Raw genomic sequence first — 17,167 nt, forward strand, 5'->3', positions numbered from 1 at the left:
GTCCTGGTCCCTGAGGCTATTAACGTGGATGATAAGGTACCTTTGTACGCCAAGTTAGCTGTTCCAAAGTACATAAGTATAGACATTTTAAATTCATTTACTAGCCTATTTATGACAGTTATTTTTACTATAAATTACTAAGTTTAAAGTATTTGACCACCTTGAACAGACTGCATTTATATTGAAGTTTATTTGCCGAATGTTTTAGAGCGCACATCACTGTCTGTAGGAGAAGCTCATGGCGCAGTGTTTTCCTTTGTCAGGATAAATGGCAGCCCCTGCTGAGCACAGTCACAGGGGTTCACAGGTACAAGTGGCTGAAGCAGAATGTCCAGGGTCTTCACCCGCAGTCTGCACTCCTCAGCATGATCGCCGACTTCGCCCTCAAAGAAGAGCCTGTGGACGTGGAGAAGATGAGGAAATGCCTGCTGAAACAGGTACAGGCGCTGCTGCCCCTGTGTGTGTGGCGCCTGCGCGCGGCCCTGACTGCGCGGGACCCTGACTGCGCGTCTGTTTTGCAGTTGGAGAGAGCGGAGGTCCGCCTGGAAGGGATAGACACCATATTAAAACTGGCGACGAGAAACTCCTTACTCCCATCTGTGCAGTACGCCATGTTCTGCGGATGGCAGAGACTCATTCCGCAGGGGATTGACATAGGGTAAACCTCTGTGACGCTTTTTCCTAATCAAGGGAGCTGTGCCAACAGCGCGGTGTTCTATGGAAGTTGAAAGTCTGCCATGTTCTAAGTAGAATTCTTTATCTTTGGAAGGGAACCCCTTACGGATTGCTTGAAGGATGTTGATCTGATCCCACCTTTCAATCGGATGCTGCTGGAAGTAACATTTGGCAAGCTGTATGCTTGGGCTGTTCAGAATATTAGAAATATTTTGATGGATGCAAATGCCAAATTTAAAGAGCTTGGTGAGTTAAAAAAAATCTGATGGTTAATAGGCTGCTTTAAAATTGATGCCGAAGTAATGTCGGTGATCTCAGAGTTATTTCATAGTTTGCCTCTTAATTGTATGTTGTGGAATCTTGGAATGCCGATTTTTGCTTTTGGGAAAACTTGAATAACTTTGTACATTAGAATGATAATCCAGCTGCTTTAAGCTTTCTCAGATTCTAAACAGAGCTTTCAGAATTTGTCAGAAGACACATCTTTAGTGTCCTAATATAAAGCTTTGCTATGTTCACGTTTTCATGTGTATCGCTTACACCACACGCCCTACAATGCATATCCTGTATTAATACTTGATTTCTAAAGAGAACTGCTAGGATCTGGTTTGTGGAGGAAAAGTGAAATATATGTTATATTGGAAATGCAAAACCACTGGGTGTGGTGAGCTTGGAGGACATGTGGCTATGTGTGCGGTGACACTGGCAGGATTATTGCAGAGCAGCAAGGCTGCCTGCCGGACATCCACTGAAGAACAGACAGAGTTTAAAAACATTGGTCATACTCTCTGCATCATGTACGTTCTCGTATCTACATGGGCACAAGAGTTCATGTGGGTGCCAATGCTTTTTAGGTATCCAGCCCGTGCCCCTGCAGACTATTACCAACGAGAACCCTTCAGGACCAAGCCTGGGGACGACCCCGCAAGCTCGCTTTCTCCTGGTGATGTTCAGCATGCTGACCCTGCAGCACGGGGCTCACACCTTGACCTTGCTGCTGAACTCCGGCACGCTGGCCCTTGCACAGACAGCATTGCGGCTCATCGGTGGGTGACTGCCTCCAGCACTCTGGGCACTTTGTGGGCATGCCTGCCGGCATTGTGCCTGAGGCCTCCCCGTCCCCTCCCCTTTCCCTCCCCCTCCGCTCTCCCTTTTCCTCCCCCTTCGCTCCCTCTCCGTCCCCTCCCCCTATTCTCCCTTTCCCCTCTCCCTTCCTCCTCCCCTTCCCCTCTCCCTCCCCCTTTCCTTCATTTATTTAATTGTGGTCAAATACAAATAACAAAGTTTACCATTTTAACTACTTTTAACTTTGTAATTCAGTGGCATTAAGTAGCCCCACAACATTGTACAAGCATTACCATGATCTAGTTCCATAACCTTTTCTCCTCCCGAAATGCAAACCCCCTCGCATTTGACACTAACTCCTGATTTCCCCCTCCCCCAGCTGTTAGCAACCATAAATCTGCTTTGTGTCTCTGGATTTGCCTATTTTGGATATTTCATATAAATGAAATGATACAGTTTTTTTGCCTTTTGTTTCTGGCGTATTTTGTTTAGCATGTATCAGTACTCCACTCCTTTTCATGGCTAAAAATATTGTATGATTGGTTATACTGCATTTTATTCATCCATTCATCCACTGATGGACCTTTGGCTTATTCCTGCCTTTTGGTCATTGTGAGTGGTGCTGCTTGGGACATGTGTATACAGGTGTTTGTTTGAACACCTGTTTCAGTTCTTCTGCTATACACGTCGGAGTGGAATTGCAGGATCATGAGTCCTCCTGTGTATAATTTCCACAGCTCCACGCTGTTTCACACTCCAGCAGCACTAGACCAGGGTCCCAGTCTCTCCACATCCTCGGCCACACTTTCTGTTTTCCTGGATTAAGGCCACCATAGTTGGTGTGGAGTGGTGTCTTCACTGCTGACGAATGATGTTGAGCCTCTTTACATGGCTTGTTGGCCATTTGTACATCTTTCATGGAGAAATGGCTAGTCAGATCCTTTGCCCAGTTTCATATTGGGTTACGTTTCTGTGTTGAGTTGTAGGAGTCCTTTCCATGTTGTGGATGCTACTCTGTTACCAGTTATATGAATTGAAGATATTTTTTGTGTTTTACTTTGATGCACAGAACTTTTAAATTTTTTTTTAAAAGATTTTATTGGGGGAGGGGAACAGAACTTTATTGGGGAACAGTGTGTACTTCCAGGCCTTTTTTCCAAGTCAAGTTGTTGTCCTTTCAATCTTAGTTGTGGAGGGTGCCGTTCAGCTTCAAGTTGTCTTTTCAGTCTTAGTTGTGGAGGGCGCAGCTCAGCTCCAGATCCAGTTGTCGTTGCTAGTTGCAGGGGGCCGCAGCCCACCATCCCTTGCGGGAGTCGAACCGGCAACCTTGTGGCTGAGAGGACGTGCTCCAACCAACTGAGCCATCTGGGAGGCAGCTCAGCTCAAGGTGCCGTGTTCAATCTTAGTTGCAGGGGGCAGAGCCCACCATCCCTTGTGGGAGTCAAGGAATCGAACCGGCAGCCTTGTGGTTGAGAGCCCACTGGCCCATGTGGGAATCAAACCGGCAGCCTTCGGAGTTAGGAGCATGGAGCTCTAACCACCTGAGCCACCGGGCCGGCCCCAGAACTTTTAAATTTTGATGAAGCCCATTTACCTATTTCTTTTTAGTTGCTTATGCTTTTGACACTGTGTCCAAGAAACCATTGCCAAATTCTCACAGTCATGAGGATTACCCACTATGTTTTCTTCTTTAGGTTTTATATTTTCAGTGCTTATGTTGAGGTCTTTGGTCTATTTTTAGGTAATTTTTAAAAAACATGGTGTAAGTATTCATTTCATTTCTTTTGGTTATCCAGTTAACCCAGTACCACTTGTTGAAGATTCTTTTTTTCCCAAGGTCTTGGCACTTTTGTCAGAAATCATTTGACCTAGATATTTAGGTTTCTTTCGAGACTCTGAATCCTATTGTATTGGTCTGTATGTCTGTTGTTATGCCAATACCACATTGTTTTTAACACTAGCTTTGCGGTAAGTTTGAAATCGACAGGTGAGTCCTCCGACTTTGTTCTTCTTTCTCGCGATTATTTTGGCTACTTTGGGTCCCTTGCATTTCCATATGAATTTTAGGGCTGGCTTTTCCATGTCTACAGACAAGGCCATTGGGATTTTCTAGGGATTGTATTGAATCTGTAAATTCTGTTGGCGAGTATTGCCTTCTTAACATTGTTAGTTTTTTTTATTCCATGAACATTTGTATTTATTTAGGTCCTCTTTCATTTCTTTGAGCAGCATTTTATAGTTTTGCCGTTATCGGGGTAATGCTGACCTTCTATTTTTAGAAGAGTTTCAGAATTGGTGTTAGTTCTTTCAGTGTTTGGTAGAATTCAGCAGTGCAGCCATCTGGTCCTGGGTTTTCTTTGTTGGGAGGTTTGTGATTATTGATTCAATCTTTTTACTTGTTATATAGATCTATGCACATTTTCTGTTTTTTCTTGAGTCAATTCACGTCATTTGTATGTTTTTAGGAATTTATCCATTTTACCAAGGTTTGCTAATTTGTTGGCATACAGCTGTTCACAGTACTCTCTGATAATCGTTTTTATTTCTGTAGAATCAGTAGTATTGTCACCACTTTCATTTCTGGTTTTAGTTATTTGAATCATCTCTTAATGTACCTAAAAAATTGTTAATTTTGTAGATATTTTTTCAAAAAACAACTTTTGCTTTTATTGATTCTGTTGTTTTCCTATTCTGTACTTATCTCTGCTCTAATCTGTATTATTTCCTTTTTTCTGCTAACTTTGTTCTTATTTTTCTAGTTCCTTCAGGTATAGAGTTAGGTTACTGATTTGAGATCTTTGTTTTTAATGTCTACTTTTTTAGATATAAATTTCTCCTTAGCACTGCTTGTGCTGAATCCCATATGTTATGGTATGCTGTTTTTGTTATCATTCATCTCAAAATATAGTTTCATTTCTCGTGTAATTTTTTTTTCCTTTGGCTGTTTAAGTGTGTGGTTGTTTAATTTCCATATACTTTTGAATATTCTAGTTTTCATTCCGTTGTTTCTGCTTTCATTTCATTATGGTCAGAGAAGCTAATTTGTAAGGTTTTAGTCTATTTCAATTTGCTGACCCTTGTGTTGTGACCTGACATGTTGTCCTGACAATGTGCCATATGCCCTTGAGAAGAATGTGTTGTGCTCTTCTTGAGTAGAGTGTTCTATACATGTGTTAGATCTGATAGGTTTATAATGTTATTCTTTGCCTGAAATGCCAAGCTACTGAAGGGCCAGTGTTCCAAGTCCAAGTGAAAAACCAACTCTCTCCTAAGCTCTTGGATCTTGCCAGTCATTGTGGCCACATGACCCATTCAGAAGCACACATCAGGCTGGAAAACAGCCAGCTTCTGTGAGTCACACATCTGACTTCTTAAGACCTCATTAGCAACTGAAAATTACTTTAAAACAGGGGTGTCCAAACTTTTTTCCACGTTTTTTTACCAAGGACCATATGCGGTAAAATACACGAACAGCCGGGCCACTCACTCGAGGTGAAGTACATATTGTCTCACCTGGTTTATTTAAGTAAACTAAATATATTTTTGGACTTTGCTGTGGGCCAATTAAAAATGGATTGTGGGCTGCAGTTTGCCCTTGGGCCGCAGTTTGGACACTCCTGCTTTAAAATGTATCAAAAGTGTGTTTCCATCTAGAAATTGCTTCTCTTTTTATGTTGTCTCCCCTTTTTCCAGAGGATCCACTAGGTAAAAGTTATAACACAAATCATTAATTATGGGGCTTCTGTAAATTTCAGCCTGCCTCCTGGCTGCAAAAAGCAAGGGGTTGAGTCCCACGAGGTCATATGTAGACTTGCTTCTTCCCCTGATCAGGACGATTTGTCTGTCAGAGTTAGCATATAGCTTTTTATATGAATTTTGTGTATACATGCAGATGCGATAGCCACAGTATACAAAGCCACTTAAAGAAGGAGCCCCCTTTTTTCTTACTACAGATGTATTCGAATGCTTGACAGTAAATTCAACATTTAGAGGATTCACATTACAGCTGCTGGGGAGGTCCTAGCTGGAATGCCACCCTGCCCCTCCGGGCACCTCCCAGAGTCAGAGCCCCGCCAGCCTGAAGAAAAGACTGTCCCCTCGTTTGCCTGAAGCTTCACTGCAGCCCTGGGAACTGAACAACCTCTCTCTCCATCTTGGAGGAGAGAGGAACCCAAACTTCTTACATTTGGACCCAGTCCCACCCACTTTTGGGAGTGATGTTTGGACACTTTTCCCTCCCACCTGGAGGTGAGAATGAAGACCTGATGAGTTACCAGGCTGTGCCCCCCTCACTTTAGCCAACAAGGCCACCAGTAGCCGGTTGTCCAGCGAGAGACTCCTGGAGTTGCGTTTAGTGGACTGCTCAGCTTCTGTTTTACACTGTGTACCCAGTATTCACCCGCCCCCTCATTCTTCCTTTTACCAAACAGTGTTTTTGCAATATTTCAGCAAGTCAGGCTTGTTCTAGAGAGTCCCATCGCTGCAATCCCTGTGCCGGGGTCTCCATGACCCCCCAGGTTCGAGGTTTGCTAGACCTCCCAGGACTCAGCGTGCAGTCATCCTCAGAACTTCGATTTATTAGTGATGGGACAAAGCAGAATCAGCCAAGGGAAAAGGCACACGGGTGACATCTGGGAGAAACCACACACAAGTCCTCCCGGGGGGGGTCCCTCAGGATTCACTTCCCTCCCCCAGCAGCGAGTTGTGACAACACGAGCCGCCTCCTGTACCAGAGACTCGGTGCCCAGGGTTTGCATGGGGCTGGTCACGTGGGCACCTCTGCCTGGCTCGTGCCCACGTTCCAGAGCCCAGAGGAAGCAGGTTTCAGCAGAGACCATGTGGTCTGTGCCCACGATCTAACACAGAGAGCCCTCCCGAAGTCCAGATCCCAGGTGCCAGCCGGGGGCCGACCCTACAAGCAGACGCTGTGAGGACGGAAGTCTCGGGCCTGCGCCGTTAGCTCGAGAATTTAAGTTTAATTTCTCTTCATTAGACATTTACGTGGTTATCTTTTGTGTATCAATTCTAATAAAAATGTGTGATGAGTATCTCTCTAACTTAATCATTTTGCCTTTATATCTTTTATATCTTCTGATACGTAGTTATATATTTTGTCGTCCCTTTACCTTTTTAAAAAAATCTTAATTCTCATCAGTAAAGTTTTCATAGTATTTATTGTATTGATAAAAAAATAGACTATACACTATGGATTCTTAAGAAGCATTATCTTTATCAGTACTTGTTAATTTAAAAAAAGTGTCTGATGATTAGGACATTGTAAGTACTTACTGGTTTTGATGCTCTGACAGGCCCTAGTTGTGATAATATTGAAGAAGACATGAACGCTTCTTCCCGAGGAGCGTCCGCTACAGTTCTGGAAGAGACCAGGAAGGAGACGGCCCCTGTGCAGCTCCCGGGGTCCGGGCCCGAGCTGGCTGCCATGATGAAGATCGGAACCAGGGTCATGAGGGGTGTGGACTGGAAGTGGGGCGATCAGGTACTCCAAGATTTGCTCTAAACGTGGCAGCCACACATGCGTCACCTTTTGTACATCCTGACTTGCAGGCCATTAGTGGGTGGAAACTGGAATTAATAATGACCTAAACTCAGGACATGTGCAGCTGACAGATGACACAGTTGTTGACTCCTAAGCAGGTGAATAGAGTCAGGATGAGTAGCATCCTGTGTAGGGGCACCCCGGACAGGGTCAGGTCTGCGAGGAGTGGCAGCTTTTTCTAGAAAAGTCCTGGTGTGGGCTCAAACTGAGGTGCAGCCCAGAGCCAGCGCGAGTAAGCAGGAGAGTGCAAACCTTGTCTGAACAGCAGTGTCCCGAGAGCTGTGAGGCGGGGACCCCAATGCTGCCTCTGATCCGATGGCTGTGCACCCACTAAGCACCCCGCCCAGCAGTCAGGCGGGCTGTTGGGTGGGGGTCACATTTTGGTCTCCTCGTAGCACACCATGACTCTGTCAGTTCTCCCCAGGTAGAAGTCACCGGGAGGGGTCTGCATCACGACCAGTCACTAGCTAAGGACAGTGTTCACTATCTTGTATGTAGGTTTTCTCAGCCTCTCTTCCAAGTAGTGCCTGCAGAGGCATCTCAGAAACCCGTGTCCTGCAACGGCTGGCGCACCCCAGTAACCGCTGAGGGGCCACTGAACAGGGCGCCGCCTTGGCCTGGGGGGATTGCTGATTGAGACGACACTTCCCCACTCACCTCTCGGTAAAGGAGCATGAGCCAATCGATCCTGGCGTTCTGTCGAAGGTGACTGACTGCACCTTGCAGGCGGCTTTGGGGCGGTCTGCACAGTGACACGGCCACTCTCACAGGCAGGGTCTGTGTGACAGCGCGGGCACACCCCCCTCACTGGTCTTTTTCTGGCTTCCAGGATGGACCTCCGCCTGGCCTTGGCCGTGTGATTGGCGAACTGGGAGAAGACGGGTGGATCAGGGTCCAGTGGGACACGGGCAGCACCAACTCCTACAGGATGGGGAAAGAGGGGAAGTACGACCTCAAGCTGGTGGAGTTGCCGGCCTCCACGCAGCCCTCGGCTGAGGACTCGGACACGGAGGACGATTCTGGTGGGTGCCTGCAGGCATTGAGGCCAGTGCACCGGCATGCTGCGCCCTCATCCTGGCTGGCCAGCCTTCTGATGGGGCGTGAGACAGAGCGGTCGATTGGGATGTGCTCTTGAAGGTCTTGGCGAAATGAGCCCTGGCTCAGATGCAGGGGCGTAGCGTGGCTCTGGGAACCGGCCACCTGGCTGCCTGCTGGAGCCCCGTCAGAACGTAGCACCCCCGCCACTTTGCTCCGTTCCTTGGAGTGCTGCCCGGGCTGTGGGGGGGGGGGGGGGGAGGCAGCACTGTTGCCCCAAGGAAAGCAGAGGTGACAACTCCAGTGGCCCCAGGAAGTTAAGTCTTCTCTAAGGAAGTCTGGGGTTGTGAGAGGAGGGCTTCGTGACATCTGTTACACATGTCCCAGAGGCCTTGGGAGGCGTGCGTGAAGCTCCCATGGCTGGTCAGCGCCAGGTCTGTCATCACTGCATGTGACTACACAGCGTCCAGGCCAGAGCAGGGCTGGCTAAGTGACAGAAAGCTGGCCCGGCTGCCATGCGCCTCCTCGTCCAAAAGCCCGGGCCTGGGTTCGCCAGCCCTTGGTCGGCGTCATGGAGGCAGGCTCCTGTCTCCGTCCAGGGTGTAGCTAGCTGTCAGCAGCCAGCTCTGGACATTCAACAAGCTGCTTCCGGAGGGAGCAAATCCTTGACGTCATGTCAGTGCTTCTGAACTGAATGCTAAGATCGTTCTCTTTGAGGAAGTGGGGACAGAGATGATGGGGCCTTTTAGTGCATCCTGAATTCCAGCTTTTCCTCTAAAGAGTTGCTTCCCTTTCCACAGTGAAGAAAGAAGAATGATATTAAATCTCTTAAATTACATGCAGGGAACTCTTCCAATTCTATTTGGGGTACAGTTTTTTATTTTGGTTCTTTTTTTCAGAAGCCGAACAAATTGAAAGGAACATTCACCCCACTGCAGTGATGCTTACCAGCACGGTTACCTTACTGCAAACCCTGTGTCTTTCTGCTGGGGTCCACGCTGAAGTCATGCCGAGCGATGCCACCAAGACTCTGTGTGGGCTGCTGCGCATGTTGGTGGAAAGTGGGACGACAGACAAGACGTGTATGCAATGAGTAGTTGTGGGCCCAGAGTCAGTACTGGGGCTGTGGCTTTGTCGTGTGTGCCTCCTAAGGTGGCTCTTAAAATTTAGCCCAAACTTGGTAGCTGTCTTAGTCTGCTCAGGCTGCCCTGTTAAAGACCACAGACTGGTGGCCTGAAAAACAGCGATGTACTGTCCCACAGTCTAGAGGCCAGAGTTCAAGATCAAAGTGCTTCAGGGCCCTGCTCTCTCCGAAGGCTCTAGGAGAGGTTCCCTCCTGCCTCTCCTGGTGGCTCTGCTTCTGGTGGCTCCAGGCTTTTTTGGCTTGTGGCCACATCGTTCCAGTCTGTGCCTCGTCTTCACATGGACGTGTCCCCTGTGTCTGTGTGTCCTTTCCTGTCTCTCATAAGGACTTTCATTGGATTTAAGGTTCACCCTATTCCAGTACCTTAATTATATCTGCATGGAATTTATTTCCAAATAAGGTCACATTCTGAGGTTCTCAGTGAACACGAATAGTGAGGGATACAGTTTAACACACTAAAGTGTTTGAGTGTATGCAGGTGTGTAAGTGGGTGTGTGGGTGTGTGTACATGTTTCATGTGAGTGTGTACTGGAGAGCACTTGTATGTGAGTGGGTTTGGTGTGAGAGCATGTGAGTGTGTGCAAGTGACAGCGTGAAGGTGGTTGTGGTAGGACGTGAGTGTGGCAGTGCAGGGGTAAGCGTGTCTGACGCGGTGGCCCTGTAGTCCCAGGCATGGGGAGGTGAGCTGGGGGTGGAGTCTGAGCAGGTCACGTAGTGTGACCGCACTCGGCCTGTGCCGGGAGAGGACGGCGCTGACCCGGAGCCAGGAGGAGCAGACAGGGACAGGTCCCATCAGAGTCATTGGATAAAGCTCATGAAAACCTCTTGGTCCTGTCCTGTTAACACAGACTTCTTATACTTGGGTTGGTAATTCATGGGGCAGATTTAATATAAACATCACGGGACATTTAAAACATGATATTTTTGAAAAATACAACGCACTCTGGCAAATGATGCTGTTTGAGTTGTGGATCATTTCCCTGCTGCCTAGGACTGTCAGTAGATATGGTTCCTTAACTAGTGTGAGCTACAGCGTGTATGTAAAGATGTAAAAATGCGGTAAGGTGTTCCTCAAACTAACCCGGAAGCCTTCTCTCTGCCCCTCGCACTTAATCAGGGAACTGACACACTTACAAAGCCGCTCGTTCTTGAAAACATCGTAGCCAGTAACGTAAAGGTCAAGACTGCCGAGCGCTCCTTCCAGAGCCTCACTGCCGACCGAGCTGTCTTCTTGCCTTGCCTACAGCTTCTCCAGACCGGCAAGTGCGCCGCGAGCAGCACCGCGGCTGGTGCTCGCTGGGCTTCGTGCGCAGTATCGCGCTCACCCCGCGCATGTGCGCCGCGCTCAGCTCCCCACGGTGGATCGCGCTGCTCATGGCAGTGGTGGAGGGACCTGCGCCATGCACAGCCGCCGCGCTGCAGCGGCAGGTAACCGCCCCACCCCCCACTCCCCCAGGCAGGACTGTGTGCCCCACATCTGCAGTGAGGGCGTCCCTGTGACCTTGACGGCTGGTCGGCCCCAGTGGGCGCCCCCTGGGCCTCCCAAACCGAACCGGCAGCTCACAGGGTGCCCAGGGCAGCCGTCTTCAGGCAGGTCTCCTTGGTCACTTCAAGTCAATTAAATCGCCAAGCTGCGGCCAACTTGCTTCCCTGTGAGGGGCCAAGTTCTGCTGCCTGCTGTCGTCTGCTTCACAGACGCATTCCTGCGTCTGCGATGTAGGCAATTTTTTAAACCCCCGTCAACACATAGTGAATCAAGTTGGCTGTGACTGGCTTTCAAATAACGCATGTCGGCACGTGGAAGGGTGCATGTTCAGCATTCGCGTCTGCTTGCCTCCCGCCAGATCTTGGCGCTGCACCTGCTGCGGGCGGTGCTGCCATCGTGGGACCAGGCGGACAGGGTGAGGGACATGGAGGGCCTCGTGCAGCAGCTGTTCGGCTTCCTGGGTGGCCTGCTCACCACCTGCTCCTCTGACGCACCTCTCCTCCGAGGTGGGCCATCCCTGTCCATGGCCCCACGCCCCTGCCGGCTGCGCGGGTAGAGCCCACAAGCGCCTCTCTCCCTCTCTTTCAGACCCCGCGGTGAGGCGGCAGGCCCGGCCGCAGGCGTCCCTGACGGCCACGCACAGCAGCACGCTCGCAGAGGAGGCGGTGGCACTGCTGCGCGCGCTGCACCGGCTGGGCCAGTGGCGCGGCCTCGTGAGCGCGCACATCAATGCCCGGCTGCGTGCCGCCGCGCACGGGGCAGAGCCGTCTGGGGTGGGTGTCCACCACCCTGCCGTGCGCCCTGGGCGATGCCCGCTGCATCCGCTGACTGCCGAGCGCGCAAAGCCCAGCTTGGCCTCAGCCTCGCCGTCTCTGTCCCCAGGCCCTGGCAGACGACCGAGTGCCCGACTCCGAGGACCCAGACGTGGGCGGCCTCATGGCGGTCCTGGCAGTGATCGGGGGCATCGACGGCCGCCTGCGCCTGGGCGGCCAGGTCACGCACGACGAGTTCGGAGAGGGCACCGTGACCCGCATCACCCCGAAGGGCAGAATCACCGTGCAGTTCTCGGATATGCGGATGAGTCGTGTGTGCCCATTGAATCAGCTGAAACCAGTAGGTGCAGTCGTGCTGGGTGTTAGGGCATCGAGGAAAGGGCTCTCGGTCGGCGCCGGGCGCTGGGAGAACGTGCCGCTTGTGGGTCACGCTTGCTTTCCAGGAAGCTGGCGACTGCAGCACAACCGGCTGCAGTCATCCCTCTGTTTGCCTTATGCTGCCTTATGTAGGTTACCAGTTCTCCTGTTTTAGCCTCAAAAGACATAACAGGGCGACAGCCACTGAGAAGGTGCTGTGTGACTGCAAACCACTGTCAATTATTTTAAAGTATGAATTCATGAAGTTTATTTTTTGTTGAACAAACAACTCAACAAAACCTAAAAATGACTCCTTTTAAAAAGTGACCTTTCTTCGTGTAGAAAATGATTTCTAATTGTGTTAAGTGACATGACTTACATAGCAGCTACTGTCATCTTAGATCCGTGAATTGGGATGCATAGGGAAAGTGAGTGATGTATTATTTGATGTAACCTAAGTTGCAATCTGACTCTATTTTTCCACAAAACACGTTTTTGATTGTTATAGAAATATATACATGTTGGAGAAAATTTGAAATGTATAGAAAATACCTAAGAAAATGACAAGCACCACCCTGATATAATTGTTAAGTTCATAAAGAAAAGCATTAATTTAGGTTATATTTATTATACAGGTAAGTCCCTGTCTTTCCTTTAATGTCATCTTTTAAAGCCATTATTCTCAGATGTGAAGAGACTTACAGATGTGTGAGGTGTTGCAGAATTAAGCCTCTTGATGGTGGTTATAACTTAAACACATTGGTTTTTTGTGTCGCTGGACACTAAAGGTTTCTGTGCTCTCCCCAGCTCCCTGCAGTGCCGTTCAGCATCACCAACTTGCCCTTCTCTGAGCCCATGCTCTCCGTCTGGGCTCAGTTGGTCAACCTTGCTGGAAGCAAACTGGAAAAGCAGAAAATAAAGAAATCACCTAAACCAGGTTTTGCAGGTTAGTACAATGGTGTTTCTTGATGAAACAGCTGCAGCCTTTCCTGGTGTCATGTGGACAGTTGTCTTGTCACTGCCAGTCTCTGGGCTCAGGTGGATTGACCAGTGCTGAGTTACCGTAGGCATGGAGCCTTGGTGTGCTGATAAGAGTGGGAATACAAAGAATAATTTCATCCTGGGGGTGGCACGTGAGGCACCCCGAGCTTCCTGGTGCTTCCTGGGGCCAGCAGCATGTGTTCTGAGCAGGCGCTGTGAAGAAGAGTCTGTGTTCTGCCTCCCTCCCTGTTACCCTCCAGCCATGGCACTCTGGCCCAGCTGCCCTTGAGGGGCTTTGCTCTCAGCCTCGTCACCACCAGACCCAGCATGGCCTGGGGGTTTGGACCTGCCTTGCTTCCTGTCTGCGGACAGTGGGCTAAGACCGAGGCCACCTGTGTTTAAGCTCTTCCTTCCTGTGGTCTGGATACTGTTCTCTCCGTTTCTCTTTCTTTTTCTTTAAACAAATTTAGTCTTTTTTTTTTTATTTTTTATTTTTTATTGGGGAATAGTATGTTTCTCCAGGGCCCATCAGCTCTAAATCATTGTCTTTCAATCTAGCTGTGGAGGGCACAGCTCAGCTCCGAGTCCAGTCGCCGTTTTCAATCTTTAGTTGCGGGGGGTCCAGCCCACCATCCCATGCGGGAATTGAACTGGCAACCTTGTTGTTGAAAGCTCGCGCTCTAACCAACTGAGCCATCCGGACGCCCCCTCTCCATTTTTCTTACATTGCCCCTGCATGATCTTGGAGAGCTCTTCTCCCTGACTGTTGTGTACCCATTGCAAATCCTTGTGGTTTTCTCCGCGACCTCTGGCTCATTCTGCCTTCTCTCCTTGGGTTTTCTCGCCTATTTCTCCCCATTCCTGTGGTTGCTGATGCTGTGTTTATGATGGTGACCACCTTTAATCTGAGTCTTCCTTACACATGTCTGGCTGGAGGGCAGTTGTGCATACCACAGCATGTCCAGAATTCAGCTAACCTGTCCCTTAGGCACCGTTTCTGTCATAGTGAGTGAACCTGTCTGCCAGGTAGTCGAGCTCAGTACTGAGAAGCACCCGTGCTGTTTCCATTACCCGCTGTCCCATGTCAGCCGCCTTCTGTGGCCACCAGCACGTTCTACTTGGCAACAGTGCGGTGATGACTATGCTCCCCATTCTGCCCGCGTCTGTGTGGCGACCTCCTTAGCTGGCTTCTCAGTCTGCCCGCGGGCATTGCTGCAGCCACTCGATCAGACTCTAGGGAGTGAGTGCCACAGTTAGAGAACTGTGCTGTGAGCCAGTGACACAATCCTTTGGGAGGAGTCTTGGCAAAAAAAGTGAAAGTCTTTGTGACGTAGGTATCTGGTTCACATTTCAGCAATTTGGGAAGCATTTGATTATAATAATAATAACAGCTAACACTTAACCCTCACCCCGAGCCATCGCCATTGGGGTAGGTGTGTGGGGAGCGGGAAAGGAGGGAGACGGGGGAGGCTGGGATGCTTGCCGAGAAGCACCAGTGTCCACTCTGGGAAAGACTAGTCGTCCGTTACTGACAGTCTCTGGCACGGTCAGCTCCTCGCCGCGGGGCAGCAGCGGCTCTGGCCGAGCAGGCATGCCTGTCCCGCTGAGTCCTCTCCTCCCACAGGACACGTAGACCTGGACCTGCTGAGGTGCCAGCAGCTGAAGCTGTACATCCTGAAGGCGGGCCGCGCACTGCTGTCCCACCAGGACCAGCTCAGGCAGATCCTGTCGCAGCCCGCGGTGCAGGAGGCCACAGCTGCTCACACAGGTACCCTCGTATGGCAGCACTTACCGAGCTATGAGAAAAGCAGACCCTCCAACAGAAAACAGGCAGAGGCCATGAACAGGCAACCCAGAGAGGGCAACTAGAGGTAGCTCCTAAATGTGCAGCCTGGCTGGTAGTCAGCCAGCCATGAATGACGTCACTATCATGAGACAGAGACTGAGGGCATCTGGCGGGGAGGGCGGGGACAGTGCTTGCCCATGGCCCAGCAACACTGACAGCACGTAGGAACATGTCAGCAATGCAAACTCTCAGGCCGCACCCCAGACCTAAGAAATGAGAATGTACTTTAATAAGAGCCAGGTGGTTCGAGGCTTGAAGAGGAGCATGGCTTCAACACATCGTGAGTGGGGATTAAAGTGGGTACAACCATCCGATGGCATCTGAGGAATGCATGCACACGTCGCTCTCTATCATCTGTCCTGTCTATCATCTGTGTATCCACCTGTCATCAATCCATCTATCAATCATGTATCTGTCTACTGTATCCATCTATCATCTGTCTCTTGTCTGTCTATCATATATCTATATCAGTCATCTGTTTATCTCTGTGTAGCCACTGACCAGCTAGTCATCTATGGGAACTGATCCCATGAAAAGGCGTGCAGACACATGTTCACAGATGCTCCTTCGTTGGTCTTGATTTTATGTTGAAAACTGGAGTCAACAAGTGCCCATTATTAGCTGGTTCATTTGTGCAGTGGGGTGCCATGGTGCCGTTCACAGTGATGACACGTACATTTCATTGCCATGGACACATGAAAATGACAGACAGAAAAGCACGTTGCTAGGTATATGTGTTTGTAGATATACCATAGACTAGTCTGTTTACCAAAGTAGTGGAATTTCAGCTGGCTTTATTTATACTTTCAGTGCTACTTCAGTTTTCTAGAATGAGCTCATACCACTCTGAGTAGAAAAAAACGCAAAGTTGTGTTGATCACGTATTGAAAGACATTGTGCTAAGTGTTACGGGGAACAAGGTAGTCCTTGTTTGTGACCCTTACTCTCTGTAGTCAGGGTGGGGACAGAGAACGAATACAGATGGCTCTGACCGAGGCCAGTGGTCTGAGACCACGGCTGAGGACTGGGGAGGGCTTTGAAGGGTGTGGCAGACCCTAGCTGCCAGGTGACAGGAATCTCCGTCCAGGGGGAGGGGACAGGAGGAGCACAGGCATAGCAGTGAGTGTTGGACGAGTGTCCAGTGCTGTGCTTTGCAAAGAGTGCAACACTTATGGGTGAGTGTGGGCTAAAGCTGGAGGAGCCGACTGGTGTCACGTGACAGTGTCTTGAACCAGGGTGAGACTTCAGGCTGACTTGGAAAGCTGTGGCTGAGCCCACATGATAAGGACTGATAATTCAGGTCGATAAATAGCTAGTGGGGTGTTGGAGTATTTAAAACAGGGAGATCATGGAGCTGGTAGAATTGCTTTTGTGTCAGGTGATAAGGTGTCTTTCAGGGGAAGGTGTGAAAAATGAAAAGAAGGTTCCAGTAGACTCTGACGGTGTAGGCTTTTAGATGACCACTTGAAGGAAAACCGGTGAAAAGTCAAAGATGGCTGATGTTTCAAGCTTGTTTTATGGAGGACAGTGAGGTGTGCCTTTAAAAAAATGAGAAGGTCCAGTGAGTGGGGTGTTTGGCTTTGTTTCTTAATCTGAAAAGGATATTATGAATTTAATTTTAATGTGCTGAGTGTGAGGTAAAGCTAACGAAAGTGCAGACTCGTTCTGTGTCAGACAGCAGGGACCTAGGCGATAATGCACAACTGTGGGCGAGCCCTGGGGACTGGCTGCGGCCGTCGTGAATGTAGGTCACCACCTCACTCAGGGCAGAGCGGGGCCCCACACAGCTGTCCAGAGCAGGGCTTAACAGACTACCACAGCCACCTGGTTTTATAATGTTTGATGAGAACATTTACATGTCACCTGTGGCTGCTTTCCCTCTTCAGCAGCACATAGAAGTAGCTGTGACCAGGTCGCTGGTGAACCTGAACTGTTTACTCTCTGGTCCTGCAAGAGAAAGATTTCCAATGCCTGGAAATGAGAGGATTAGTTGAAGCTGTCACCAAACCAGCCAACTCAAGTGCTATGCGTGACTGAGTGGGCTCCGGACAGTGGGTGTCAGTGGGCCTGGGGCAGGCAGGAAGGGCAGGCCTCAGGGTAAAGCAGACAAAAAGATGTCACCTTAGCACACAACACGTTTGGAATTGGTGTCTGGTCATGGTCTGAATGAGGGTTAGCAGGAAGAGCCAGCGCTAGAGACACACGGGAGTGCCCTAGAAAAGGGTGTCTGACGCCGGGAGTGTGTAGC

At 49.4% G+C, this 17,167-nt stretch overlaps 1 protein-coding gene across 4 annotated transcripts in view; it reads left to right on the plus strand.

Moving 5' to 3' along the window:
* The window catches only part of HERC2 (HECT and RLD domain containing E3 ubiquitin protein ligase 2), a 154,051-nt gene that overhangs the window by 66,174 nt on the left and 70,710 nt on the right, over positions 1-17,167 (plus strand). For 3 of the 4 annotated variants that reach the window (XM_019753190.2, XM_019753192.2, XM_074317766.1), the window contains exons 32-44: positions 264-437; positions 522-658; positions 770-921; positions 1,530-1,721; positions 7,050-7,237; positions 8,127-8,319; positions 9,232-9,414; positions 10,723-10,904; positions 11,321-11,468; positions 11,551-11,735; positions 11,845-12,075; positions 12,900-13,038; positions 14,698-14,841. In XM_019753190.2, coding sequence (XP_019608749.2) covers positions 264-437; positions 522-658; positions 770-921; positions 1,530-1,721; positions 7,050-7,237; positions 8,127-8,319; positions 9,232-9,414; positions 10,723-10,904; positions 11,321-11,468; positions 11,551-11,735; positions 11,845-12,075; positions 12,900-13,038; positions 14,698-14,841 — 2,248 coding nt within the window. The remainder of the gene's footprint in view (positions 1-263; positions 438-521; positions 659-769; positions 922-1,529; positions 1,722-7,049; positions 7,238-8,126; positions 8,320-9,231; positions 9,415-10,722; positions 10,905-11,320; positions 11,469-11,550; positions 11,736-11,844; positions 12,076-12,899; positions 13,039-14,697; positions 14,842-17,167) is intronic. The other variant, XM_019753191.2, reaches the window with a different exon arrangement.

Source organism: Rhinolophus sinicus, linkage group LG13 (assembly GCF_036562045.2).
Source record: "Rhinolophus sinicus isolate RSC01 linkage group LG13, ASM3656204v1, whole genome shotgun sequence".
NCBI classification, from domain to species: Eukaryota; Metazoa; Chordata; class Mammalia; order Chiroptera; family Rhinolophidae; genus Rhinolophus; species Rhinolophus sinicus.